The sequence below is a fragment of the Armigeres subalbatus genome, chromosome 3 (genome assembly GCF_024139115.2).
Source record: "Armigeres subalbatus isolate Guangzhou_Male chromosome 3, GZ_Asu_2, whole genome shotgun sequence".
Taxonomy (NCBI): Eukaryota; Metazoa; Arthropoda; class Insecta; order Diptera; family Culicidae; genus Armigeres; species Armigeres subalbatus.
Genome location: NC_085141.1, coordinates 82,097,526 through 82,110,503, shown reverse-complemented (window position 1 = coordinate 82,110,503; position 12,978 = coordinate 82,097,526). Strand labels below are relative to the sequence as shown.

Genomic DNA, 12,978 nt, shown 5'->3' with positions numbered 1-12,978 from the left:
ACATAAACGAATCTTTATCTTCTAAATACCTCGGGGTCTGGTCTGATTCCAAGTGTACCTGGAAAACCGACATTGATTATTTGTTAGAGAAATGCCGACACAGGATCAATTTTCTCCGTTCTATCTCTGGAACTTGGTGGGGCGCTCACCCGGAAGACCTCATCAAACTCTATAGAACGACTATTCTCTCTGTTTTAGAGTATGGCTCTTTCTGCTTCCTCTCAGCAGCTGATTGCCACCTGATCAAATTGGAACGAATTCAATATCGTTGTTTGCGTATTGCCCTTGGCTGTATGCATTCAACGCATAACATGAGCCTGGAGGTGCTTGCTGGAGTCACTCCTTTAAAGCACCGTTACTGGGAGCTCTCACTTAGAATACTGATCAAATGTGGAACAAGTAACACACTTGTATTAGAAAACTTCGATAATATGCTTGAACTGGTTCATCGTTCAAGGTACCTGCGAGTCTATCTCAACTACATATCGTCAGATCTCTGTCTTCCATGTTATAATCCACCTCGAGTTCACTTCGTCAACGACAGTTCCTCAATTGAATACGATCTGTCCATGAAACACGCTATTCAAGGAATACCAGATCATCTTCGACAAATATCTATCCCTTCCATTTTTTCTGAAAAATATGAACATGTCAATTGCAATAACAGATATTTCACTGATGGTTCTCGCATTAACGGATCCACTGGCTTCGGTGTTTTCAACGTAAGTTCAACCACCTTCCGAAAACTTCAGGAACCGTGTTCGGTTTATGTTGCTGAGCTGGCAGCAATTAATTTCGCTTTGGGGATAATTTCCAATCAGCCCGTAGACCATTATTTCATCTTCTCGGATAGTCTTAGTTCTATCGAGGCACTCCGGTCGATGAAATCTGTTAAGCACGCATCTTACTTTCTTACAACTATAAGAGAGCAGATGCGTGATTTGGTCGAAAGATCATTCAAGATTACCTTTGTATGGGTCCCATCCCATTGCCTAATCTATGGCAATGAGAAGGCGGACTCGCTAGCAAAGGTGGGCGCACAGGAAGGTGAAGTTTATGATAGACAAATCTCGAATAACGAGTTTTTCCCATTAGTCCGTCAGAGTACTCTTCAAAATTGGCAAATGATTTGGTCACACAATGAACTTGGACGGTGGCTATTTTCCATAGTTCCTAAAGTTTCTGCGCGAGCGTGGTTCAGAGGTGAGGACTTAAGTCGAGGCTTCATTCGCACGATGTCGAGGCTTATGTCCAATCACTATTCACTAAACACACATCTCTACAGAATAAACCTGGTCGAGAGCAACCTATGTAGGTGCGGAGCCGGTTACGATGACATCGATCACGTAGTTTGGTATTGCTCGGAAAATGACGCCTCCAGAGAGCAACTATTGGATACCCTTGTGGCCCGAGGTAAACAACCCTTCCGGGATATAAGAGGTGTTTTGGGAGATCGCGATGTGATATATATGCAGGCCATCTATGCCTTCCTTTGCTTGGCTGACATCAAAGTTTAATGCCTATATTCTTCTCTTTCTCAGTTTTTTTTCTTGTCCGATTCTGTTTCTCTGTATCATGTACCCCGAAGCTCTGGCCATCCGGAAGATGCTCCCTGACGAACCAAAATCGAGCACGACGCCACGCAAAATCGTTTTCAACGTTCAACGTCAAATGCCCGGATGAGCAGCTGAAATAACCTAAGCCCAAATCCCTACCCCGTCCGTCCTGTATTAAGTTTTTTAACCTTGAGTCGCCACGAGTATTATGGTCTATGTCCCCTCCCAACTAACTGTTAAGATAAGATGATATACCATGTAAAAATATCATACTTGAGAATTGCGGCTCCGCAAAGTGTCACACACGACTGAGCCTACCAAATAAATGAACTGGTAAAAAAAAAAAAAAAAAAAAAAGGTATCCGTTGGGTTAGGAAATTTTTTTTTTATTAATTTCACAAATATGAATCATTTTAGGCCTTTGAAAGGCCAAATGCGTGAAGGGTACCCGTTATTTCTTGTCGAAATTGCTTACAGAATATTTCCTAGGTACTCAGAAGTCGTTCGTAATAAACTACAGGCGGTGAAAGTTATTTCATGAAAAATCAATGTTGTTTGTGGTATTGTTTACGAAAATAAAAAGAATGACAAAAATTTTTGGAGTGACAAAATCGGGTCGAAAACGTGATAAAATCGGGGTAGACAAAATCGGGTCAACACTGTACTCTGCAAGCGTTCTACGAAATGATTATGTCCTTTAAATATTATTATGGAGCGGTGTTTTATTCACCATTCCGGTTTCTTTTTTCCACTTAGACAAGCAACTAATTTAATGAACACCAAATAATATACCAAATGATCCTCACTTTTGGCGCTGTTCACAATTATGCCAAATGACCCGCCTCCCTTTTCAATTAATAACTGCGGAAATGCTAATAGAATTTGAAAGTTGAAGTTGAAAAGCAGGCCAAGTTCCAGTTGGAATAGAGCGCCACTGAAGAAGAAGAAGAAGAAGAAGAAGAAGAAGAAGAAGAAGAAGAAGAAGAATATTCCCGTCCAATACCTTGATCTTCAGCTGATCCAAATCAATCAAGAATAATGATCTTCATAGACCTTTCATACTTGCACCGTAGCTTCCATATTTTTTCCCCGCGAATCGAGCGGTGATTGCATGTGATTTATGGATTTGTATCATTTATCTTTCGTTACCATAAATTAGTACCTTATCAGAAATCTCCAAATAAATCTTACATTATTCCAGATTCAATTAGTGTATTTAGATCGAAAATCGCTATTTTAGCGTCGACGCGACGTGTTAGGAATGACGTTATTCTGACGCGATGTAGTGAAGCCATCAATTGAGCTTGCTGATTTCCACTCTAAAGGAATTCTTCGTCGAAAATAATTTTCTCGTTTCTTATAGCTAGCGTCGGATTGTCAAGGTCCATTCGAGATATTTTAAGCAACGAACCCATCGCTGAAGAGAAATTTATTATATTTCTAAAAGGAAACCAATTATTTGATAAAATATGATAAAATTGTAAAACTGTAAATTGTTCGACCTTACATCAAATTGTCTTAGAAATTCATGTAACTTTTCTTTTCGTAAGAGGCAAATGAATTCGAAAAAAATCAAGACCACCTATGACCAAATTTTCTCGTTCCTGAGAGGTTAGAAAAACATGTTTAGATCAAAATTATTTCAATAATGCCATAACAAAAATGAAAGCCTTGATTGATTTTCCAATCAATGGTGCAGTACGGATCGAAAAAATGTAATAATTGCGTTGTAGATAGACAATGTTATTGAATATACGAAAATAGGCTTGTTATAAGCAACTCAGGGTAAACAAATATACGTTTTTTTTTTCAGACCTGCACAGATTGAGTCTAACCTGATTGTTCAACTTTTACTGATAGCATTTAGTAGCCCCTCTGAGAAGTGATAATCCTATCTGCTGAGCCCGTTATGATTTGTCAATTGGTAATCGACAGCTGGCGTTTTCCACTAGTGCAAGACTTTTATCCACCAGCTTGCCAACTATTATCCACTGCGCAACGCCGTCAGCGGTGCGAGAAAATTAGGAGAAAATGAAACGCACTTTTCCATTCATAAAATCCACACTTCACTGATCGTGATCGGCATCGATCGCGGACTTGATCCGTCGTCCGTTCGTCCGCAAGATTCGTTGTTGTTGTTGTTCAATTATTCACCGGATGGTTGATCTCGAATTAATGTGACCGACGACGAAGGCGTAGTGGATCGTGTTGTATACGAATGAAATCTTCGTTGTCCGATGTGGAAGTAAAGTTCCCCTCCACTTTTTTATTCAGCTGCAAAATCACACACTTTGGAATCAAATATACCCAATTGAAAACACTATGCGATTAATTGTAATGCTTTGCACTATTGTTGCCACCGATGATTGAAATCACTTTTTTAATTCATAACAAATGTAGGTATTGAGTGGGGATTTGATAAGCGCATTGGCATCAATCCCGTCCCGCGTTTCGCATTGGCCGCCACAATTTCACTGATAACGGAAATTCCGATTAGCGATTCACAAATAGCACCACACCAGCACCATTCATTCCCTACCGAGCGAGCGGAAAGCAATCTAATCCGGCGCGGTTACCGATCCTGTCCTCTGCTAGCCGCAACCCAAGTCGCTGTACCATACGTACGTTGTCTTCGTTGGCGCGGTCGTCGTCGTCGTCGTGGTTTTCGCGACGGGATTTGATATACCGTTTGATGGAACGTCGTCGAGGAGCACGCGTGCTTCAGAGTCCGGCCCGAAACTGACTGGCGGCGATGATCCGATTCACAGACAGCGGAGCGCGTTTAGACTTAAACCGTCGTCACCGGGAACCGCGCGCGCGATGCGGAGAGAGCGCACGGAGAGCCACCGGCTGGGAGCGGATCGCAAGCAGAGCTTACAGACAGGCAGCATAGTGCAGCACAGTCAGGGCCAGTTCTGTGTGGTAGCATCAGCATGGGCAGCATGCATACATACACTCATAAGAAGAGTTTCTTCAAGTCGGTTCAAGTCGGCAGGTAGGTACGTTGTTAAGCCAGATAGATGATGAGCTAACCTTAAAACGTACTTGATGATGGTGAAAGAGAATCGTAGAGTGGCAAAGCGATCTTCGACTTTATTACAGGGAGCCATCGTCATTGGGAGAGTTGGTTGATGACGGTGATTGAGGAAAGCATAGCTTACGAAGGGTCATTCATAAATTATGGTGAAATTTTGCAATATAGTATTGTTCCGGTTATTCGTCTCATAGCTCCCATTTTCACCCTATCACTATAATTCTGCAGAACAATCAAACTCTGATGTTTTTGTTTTTCATTTTCATGATTTTTCAGCAGTGCGAATCAACCATTATGTCCTTCCGAGATGAGATAAAAATATGAGCGTAAGATGGAAAATGGAACGACTCTAAAGTGTTGAATTTACGTGATTTATGAATATCCCACCCAGTTGATCTTTTACAAAAGATGACGATCGTGAGAGTCGATCGTCTTCGTCGTTGTCGTTAGCCGTAGTACAAATGAGCGGCCAATTTATAGCCAGCGGCAAAACATGTTAGCTGTTGGAGTTTGTCGAACATTTTCTTTAGGATTGCTCTTTCTTCGACGCGAGATCGATTTCGCGAAGCACAAGTCAGAGAGGCCGAACGTAGATGTGTACATGGCGAAGAAGCAGCAACAGTTGAGATCGAACTGGACATTGTATTTAGACGCGGTGAGTAAAATGTGAGGTTTCTACGAAAAACCGAAAATGAGAAGGTGTGAATCTCTTTGGGGATATTTTTACCATGCAATAACGAAGAATGAAAGCCAGACTGTCATACCTTTTTATTGTTTTTAATTTATTTTCAGAGGCCGGAGTGGCCTGTGCAATGCATAAAAGTCTTCTCCATTCAGCTCGGTCCATGTTCGGTCCAGCTCGGTCCGGTTCCCGTCGGATCGTTGTCGAAACCCATTTTCACCGGATTACTGTCCGACATTCTGGCTACGTGCCCGGCCCATCGCAGTCTTCTGATTTTCGCAAGGTGAACGATGGACGGTTCTCCCAACCAGAGCTTTAAATATTCGATTATTTTTATGAAGCCCTTCTTTGTCACTTAACTTTTAAACATATTCATATTCGGCTCTGCACTGTCAATTTTCGGAATGAATATGGGTCAGTGAGTATTTATTTGAATATGACAAATTATTAAATAATCGTAAAACTGAACACATGTTTGATGATTTAAATGAAGTCTAATCCCGACGTTCAATGAATTATTGGCAGTGGCTGATTTTCTACTCGCCGCAGCCACATCCAGGCGCTATAGTATATGCACAAAATAGCCAGCAAGAGTTAACCGCCAGAAATGTGTATGGCGAAAGACATCTAACGCTGGTTTTCTCAAAATTAGGAACTTTTCAGGAAAAACTATTTGGTACCGGTTATGAGGGATGGTGTCCGCTACTACGCCTACCAAATATTTTTTCGATTAAAGTGCTTAATTTTGAGAAATCGAACCTTAGATGCCTTTCGCCATACTGATTTCAGAAAGTTAACTCCTAGTGTGCCGCTGTAAGCACGCTCAAAGCAGGCGATTCATTGAGGGGCATTTTTAGCGCCAAAAGTCAGTATAATCAAGGCTAATTATGTTTTTTCGCGCGCAGTTACCATAATCAGTGGTAATCAATTGAATGAATTTATGAAGAAGTAAACTGAGTAGTCATTCTATGTTTTGAATAATCAAAACACGATTGTCAAAACTCGAAGAGAATGTGCTTCATGAAAGTGAATATTTTATGCTCTGCTCCCAGCAGCTAATGCAACTCGTGGATCATTCGTCTCCTCCACGTACCGTCCGCCATCTGCACCCCACCAAATATGGTAGATGCCGCAATTTCCTTTCGGAAACTCCAAGTGCGCGATGGTCCTTCACGAGCAACGTCCAGGTCTCGTGTCCATAGAGGACTATCGGCCCAATGAGCCTTTTGTAGATAGTCAGTTTGGTACGGTGGCGAATTCTATTCGATCGCTCGTCTTGTGGAGTCCAAAGTACGTATGATTTCCTACCACGACGCGTCCCCGAATTGCTCTGCTGGTCACCAGTGAGTCTAACAACATTGTCCTCTCTTGAGCCTCTTCCTATCTTGTACTTCGTTTTCGACGTATTGATGACTAGCCCGGTCTGCTTTGATTCCCTTTTCAGTCTGATGTAGCTTTTTTTTTCATCATCTCAAAGCTACGTGCCGAAATAACAATATCTTCAGCAAAACCAAATAGATGAACAGACTTCGTGAAAATCGTACCACTCGTGTCAATTCCTGCCCTTCGTATTATTTCCTCGAAAACGATGTTCAATAGCAGGCACGAAAGACCACCACCAATGCGCGTTTCGAAGGAACTCGAGAATGCCTTGAAACTCAAATTACGCACATCACCCGATCCATCGTCGCCTTTTTTATGCATTAGCTGCCATAGCTGCTCCCGATCGTTTGTATCGGGGAAGGGTCATTTGGCCGAAAGCCATTTGGCCAAATGCCACTAGGCCGAAAGTTGTTTGGCCGAATATTTAGCCGAATAGACCATTAGGCCGAAAGTAATTTGGCCGAATGGGTCATTTGGCGAAAGGGTCGTTTGGCCGAAAGGGTCATTAGTCCGAAAGTCATTTTGCCGAATGGCCATTTGGCTGAACGGGTTATTTGGCCGAAAGGGTCGTTTGGCCGAAAGGGTCGTTTGGCCGAAAGGGTCATTTGGCCGAAAGGGTCGTTTGGCCGAAAGGGTCGTTTGGCCGAAAGGGTCATTTGGCCGAAAGGGTAATTTAGTCGAAAAGGTCGTTTGGCCGAAAGGGTCATTTGGCCGAAAGGGTCATTTGGTCGAAAGGGTAATTTAGTCGAAAAGGTCGTTTGGCCGAAAGGGTCATTTGGCCGAATAGGTCATTTAGCCGAATAATTCATTTGAAAAGTGAGAAATTAGCAATGAGAAGAGAGACGTCTCACTTCTCACTCTTCATTTTTCTCTTCTCACTGTAAAAAGTGAGAAGCGCGAAATGAGTAGTGAGACGTCTTACTACTCCCTTCGTACTAGTATTTTTTCACAGTGAGAAGTAAAAAATGGGGAGTTAGAAGTGAGACGGCTCACATCTTACTCCTCATTTATCACTTCTCGCTGTCAGAAGTGAGAAGCGCAAAGTGAGTAGTGAGACTTATTACTACTCACTTCGCGCTTTTCACTTTTACAGCGAGAAGCGATAAATAAGGACTGAGAAGTGAGGCGTCTCACTTCTCACTCCTCATTTACCTCTACTCGATGTAAAAAGTCAGTAGTGCGAACTAGGTAGAGAGACGTCTCAATGCCCACTTCGCACTACTCACTTTTAACAGTGAGAAGTGAGAAATGAGGAGTGATAAGTGAGACGTCTCACTTCTTACTCATTTATCACTTCTCGCTGTGAAAAGTGGGTAGTGAGACGTCTCTCTTTCTCTTCTCACTGTGAAAAGTGAGAAGCGTGATGTGAGTAGTGAGACGTCTCACTACTCACTTTGCGATTTTCACTTTTGACAACGAGACGTGATAAATTCATTTATCAATTTTTGATGTAAAAAGTGAGAAGCGCAAAGTGAGTAGTGAGACGTTTCACTACTCACTTCGCGCTCCTCTTTTTTACAGTGAGAAGTGAGAAATGAGGATTGAGAAGTGAGACGTCTGCGAAGTGGGTAGTGAGACGTCTCACTACTCATTTCGCGCTTCTCACTTTTTACAGTGTGAAGAGAAAAATGAAGAGTGAGAAGTGAGACGTCTCTCTTCTCATTCCTAATTTCTCTCTTTTCAAATGAACTATTCGGCCAAATGACCTATTCGGCCAAATGTCCTATTCGGCCAAATGACCCTTTTGGCCAAACGACCCTTTAAGCCAAATGACCCTTTCGGCTAAATGACCCTTTCGGCCAAATGACCATTTCGGTCAAATGACCCTTTCGGCCAAATGACCCTTTTGGCTAAATGATCTTTTCGGCCATACGACCCTTTCGACCCAACGACCCATTCGGCCAAATGACCCTTTCGGCCTAATGACCCTTTCAGCCAAATGCCCCTTGCGGGTAAATTACCCTTTCGGCTAAATTACCCTTTCGGCCAAATGACCCTTTCGGCCAAACTGACCAAATGACTTTCGGCCTAATGACCCTTCCCCGTTGGTATCATATGCTGTTTGTAAGTCGATGAATAGATGATGTGTGGGCACGTTGTGATGGTGTCTCTAAGTCGGTGTAGTTGTTGTCGGTGTATTAGTTGGAGAGCTTGAAATTGTTTAATACATTAAGCATCTGGCTTTCTCAGTCTCTGGGTTGATCAGAACGGCTATATTTTGAATTGCGCGACGTTTCGGCCGGATGTATTCTGCCATGTATTCAGCCAAGGGAAAATTATCAGTCAATCTTCTTTCCCTTAAAAAAGGCAGAATACATCCTGCCGAACTGTCGGGCAACTCAAAATATAGAAGTTTTGAACAACCCAAAGACTGAGGAACTATATAATACTAGTCTTTAAAAACTTTGAATTTTTTAGAATATTCGAAGTATCGTTCAGACATTAATTTATTTGTTATTTTTCCGAAAATTCTTTCAAAATTCCCATCACGGATTTCTTCAAAAAGTCCGTTACGAATTTCTTTCGGAAAATCCTTAATGCATACGAAAATTGATTCAGGAAAATTCATTTTTTTAAGCAATGCCTCCGGATTTTTTTATGAAAATTCCGTCGTAAATTCCTGCTTTTGAATTTGTGTCGGCACTTATTCCATAAATTCCTTAAATAAATTCTTCCAGATATCAATTTCTTTAAAACATTCCCCGGGGATTCTTCCAGAACTTTATGCAGGAATTCCTTCGAAAACGCTTTTATGAGTTCTTTCCTAATTTCTTTCAGTAATACCTTCAAAATTGGTTTCAAGAGTTTTTCGCGAAGTCTTTCAGTGTTTGTTGTTTATTTTAGGAATTCCTTGGAAAATTCAATAAGAAATTCCAACGGCAACTATTTCATCTTCAATTAATTTGAAAAGATTTCCTGAAACAACTTCATAAAGAATTTGTGGAGAAATCCACAAAGTAATTATCGGAGGTTTTTCGAAGAATCTTCTAAACAAGTTCTTGGAGGAATATCCGAATAAATTCCTAGCGACAGTGCCGCAGCATTCGGTTGGAAGGGTTGGCTTCCGCCAAAGGTGCCTGCATTAGTTAAGGCCGATATAGCTATGTAAGAGATATCAATTACAGAACAAATAAAATACATTCTTTCATAGCCACATCAGCATATCATATGAAATGTTCAATGCTCAATTCAAGCTCCATCTGGAATAAGGGCGAATGTCGCAAGAGAGGATTCTCCCCGTCGACCCCCCCCCCCTCCCCTAAACAAAAGTGACAAGCAGCAGATCTCTCTGCGGTTTATCACCTCAGAACGAAAGAAAACAATGCGAACTTGCATTCTGAGGTGACAAACCGCAAAGAAACCCCCTGCCTGTCACCTCCATTCAAATGAGGGGAAGTCGACGAAGAGAACCCCCTCCCGCGACACCCGCCCCCCCACCAGACAGAGCTTGAATTGAGCAATCTACTGTATATTGTCGCAAATTGGTACTTGGGATTAGTACCTTTTTCTATACAGTAGCAGTTGTATACCTGGCCACGTCCTTACAATCACGGAAGGAAGGGAAGGAATGTTAGTTCAACATCTACTAGTGAAGATGCAGGGAACTCATACTACCTTCATAGATGTCTCGGGAAGCAAAATTTATGTTAGTGGGAAAGGTGAATAATAGGGAGCTCTATTCGACAATATAGAGCGTTTGTCAATAACAGTAGTATATGCTGTAAAAATAATAAAATATATTCATCAATTTACTAACGAACCGTCCTAAGGAAAAACAAAACACAAAATTTCGGCAAATCACGCGATCGTTCTGCCGTCCGAAGCAAGAGCCAACACGCACTGAACTAATTAACTTTATTACCGGCCGCGCAATGCAAAACACAAAATTTTGGCAAATCGCGCGATCGTTTTGCCGTCCTAAACAAGAGCCAACACGCACTCCCCTATTCTGATTTCTCAAGGATTCCCACATAATTCGTACATAAATAGTTATTTTAAAATAATGAGGCATAATACTCATATTTCGTAGATCGGATTAGCTCCATAGTTTAATACCATTACGGCCACTACGGGACTTCAGGAAGCATAATGTGTTACAGCAATTAGGAAAATGTACTCTCACACTTGGTTTGAAATAATTCAGCTTCTCACAGTGGACTACATCCATATTCAATCAGTTGACCAAATTCCGAAGGGCCCATTTTGCTAAAATGACTAAAATCTAGAAGTGGTTCAAATTTTGTATAGATTTGAGACGAATTTGTTCATTTTATTCAGGAAACCTGCATGTGGTCCAATAGCATAATTTTCGGTTCCAGCAAACCAGAACCTTGTACGGGTACAATAATGAAAACACAAAGGGAAGTCGAAGTGCGTATTTGAAATGATTATTCCGATCGAGGAATTTCTGATGTTTTCCTTGGCCATCCTGCTTCCGATGGTGATTCCGGCCATCGACCAAGCCACTTCAAAGTTGGCTTTTGTTGATCAGAATAAGTTCGATGGCGATTTCGACCGCCAACTAACCCAACCGATTAAATCCTATGGTGATCTATCAACTCACTCCCAAGTTGATTTTTTTAAACCAAATAAAGCCAGTAACCCCTTAAAACCACCGACTAACCCACAGCAATTTTGATTCGTCTAGGTCAGCGGTTCTCAACCTGGGGTACATGTACCCCTGGGGGTACCTTCGCTGGTTCCAGGGGGTACCTCGGACAAAAATGCTTAATGGCGGATGTATAACCATTCCAATAATATTGATTCCAAAATTTTGTATTGTACTTAATATGCGTGGTGATGCGATCAGTTTATCAAAGCCCATGAAAAGCTCGGTAACAAGTGGCCACTAAAAAACGGGAATGATTTAAATACTTCCTTATCAGAAGAACATTGCTTTCCCAGAAATATTACTTTATGTGCATGAATCCTTAGAATAATTCCATAGAGTTGTTGCACACGCACTTTCACTCCAACATTGTTTACAACATGTCGTTGAAACAGAAAGTTATTGCGGCGCACAAAAATCCTGGGAAAAGTACATTGTGGACCAATTTAAATAAGCTTCAAAATGTTTCGAAAACTGTCATACGTTTCTTTGATCCACTGAGCTCCATTGTATGCAAAGGTACTTATAAGGCCAAAGACACGAGCATGATCAGATTTTCCCGGGTCATTCTTTCCAGTCACGCTATTTAGTATCCACCCGTTAGTTTCATTGCAAAAGCCTTCAAAGCCTTTCGGAAGCCTTCTTTTGAGCAGCCCGTAAGGCTCCTTTCAAGAGACACGGAAACCTCCTTTCAAGAGGCTCGGAAGGTTCCTTTCTAGAGGCTCGGAAACCTCATTTCAAAAAGCTTGAAAGCCTACTTTCAAGAGGCTTGGATGCCACCTTTCATGAGGGTCGAAAGCTTTATGTCTAGAGGCTCGAAAGTTTCCTGTCAAGATGCTCAGTAGCCTTCTTTCAAGAGACTCAGAAGCCTCCTTTCAAGAAGCTTTCAGGAGATTCGGACACCTTCTTTCAAGAGGCTCGGAAGGCTCCTTTCAAGAAGCCCAGAATCCTCATTTAAAGAGCCTCGAAAGTCTTCTTTCATGAGGCTCGAAAGCTTTCTGTCAAGAGGCTCAGAAGCCTTCTTCGAAAACTTCAATTCAAAAGGTTTGGAATTCCTCTTTCAAGGAGCTGGAAAACCTGTTTTCAAGTGGCTCGGAAGCCGTCCGGCCAAGGTGCTGAAAAGTCTGCTTTGACGAGGTTTGAAGGCCTTCCTTTAAGAGGCTCGGAAGCGGAGACGAGCCAACCTCGGGCTGAAAGTCTCCTTAATAAAGACACAAAAAAGGCTCGAAAGCCTGCTTCCAGGAAGATTGGAATTCTTCTTTCAATGAGCTTGATAGCCTCCTTTCAAGAGGCTCGAAAGCCTTCACATGTCCTCAAAGACTTATAGACACCTTGATAAAACTAAATCTGAATTGGAAAGTTTCACGGAATAACAAAAATTCCCGACAACTTCATGAAGAGCCATACTACCCAAAATCGCATATTTGTCCCATATGAATAGGAAATGCGGCAAAGATGGGACTGATATGCGATCATAGGCAGCATATATCTCGTAAGTTTTTAGTTCCAGCGAAGAAATAGGGGGTACCTCAACCAACGCACGCTCTCCAGAGTTCTATTTGTCTTGAGCCGAAAATGCTCGATGGCGATTCCGACTCACTTCCATTCATTATTGGTCCCAAATCACCAACAGATCTGACAAAGCTGATTTTTTCTTGGTCCAAATGGGTCCAGTAGCGATTCCAACCATTAACCTAGTAGCGCGTGGAATCAT

The 12,978-nt window shown here is 41.9% G+C and overlaps 2 protein-coding genes across 10 annotated transcripts in view; one reads left to right on the top strand and one right to left on the bottom strand.

The window, feature by feature from the left end:
- LOC134225421 (uncharacterized) overlaps window positions 1-12,978 on the bottom strand; it is an 850,799-nt gene that overhangs the window by 146,573 nt on the left and 691,248 nt on the right. The window contains exon 1 of one of the 9 annotated variants that reach the window (XM_062705481.1): window positions 3,599-4,414. The exons of 2 other annotated variants lie outside the window; for them this stretch is intronic. The gene's annotated coding sequence lies outside the window, so the exon portion shown is untranslated. Of the gene's footprint in view, window positions 1-3,391; window positions 3,574-3,598; window positions 4,415-12,978 lie in introns of those variants that run through there. 6 more of the 9 variants (XM_062705484.1, XM_062705482.1, XM_062705485.1 and 3 more) reach the window with 6 other exon arrangements.
- Window positions 214-1,875, top strand: LOC134223931 (uncharacterized). Its single transcript, XM_062703158.1, has 2 exons — window positions 214-1,203; window positions 1,286-1,875. Exons 1-2 carry the CDS (start codon window positions 294-296, stop codon window positions 1,288-1,290), a joined length of 915 nt encoding a protein of 304 aa, XP_062559142.1. The 5' UTR covers window positions 214-293; the 3' UTR covers window positions 1,291-1,875.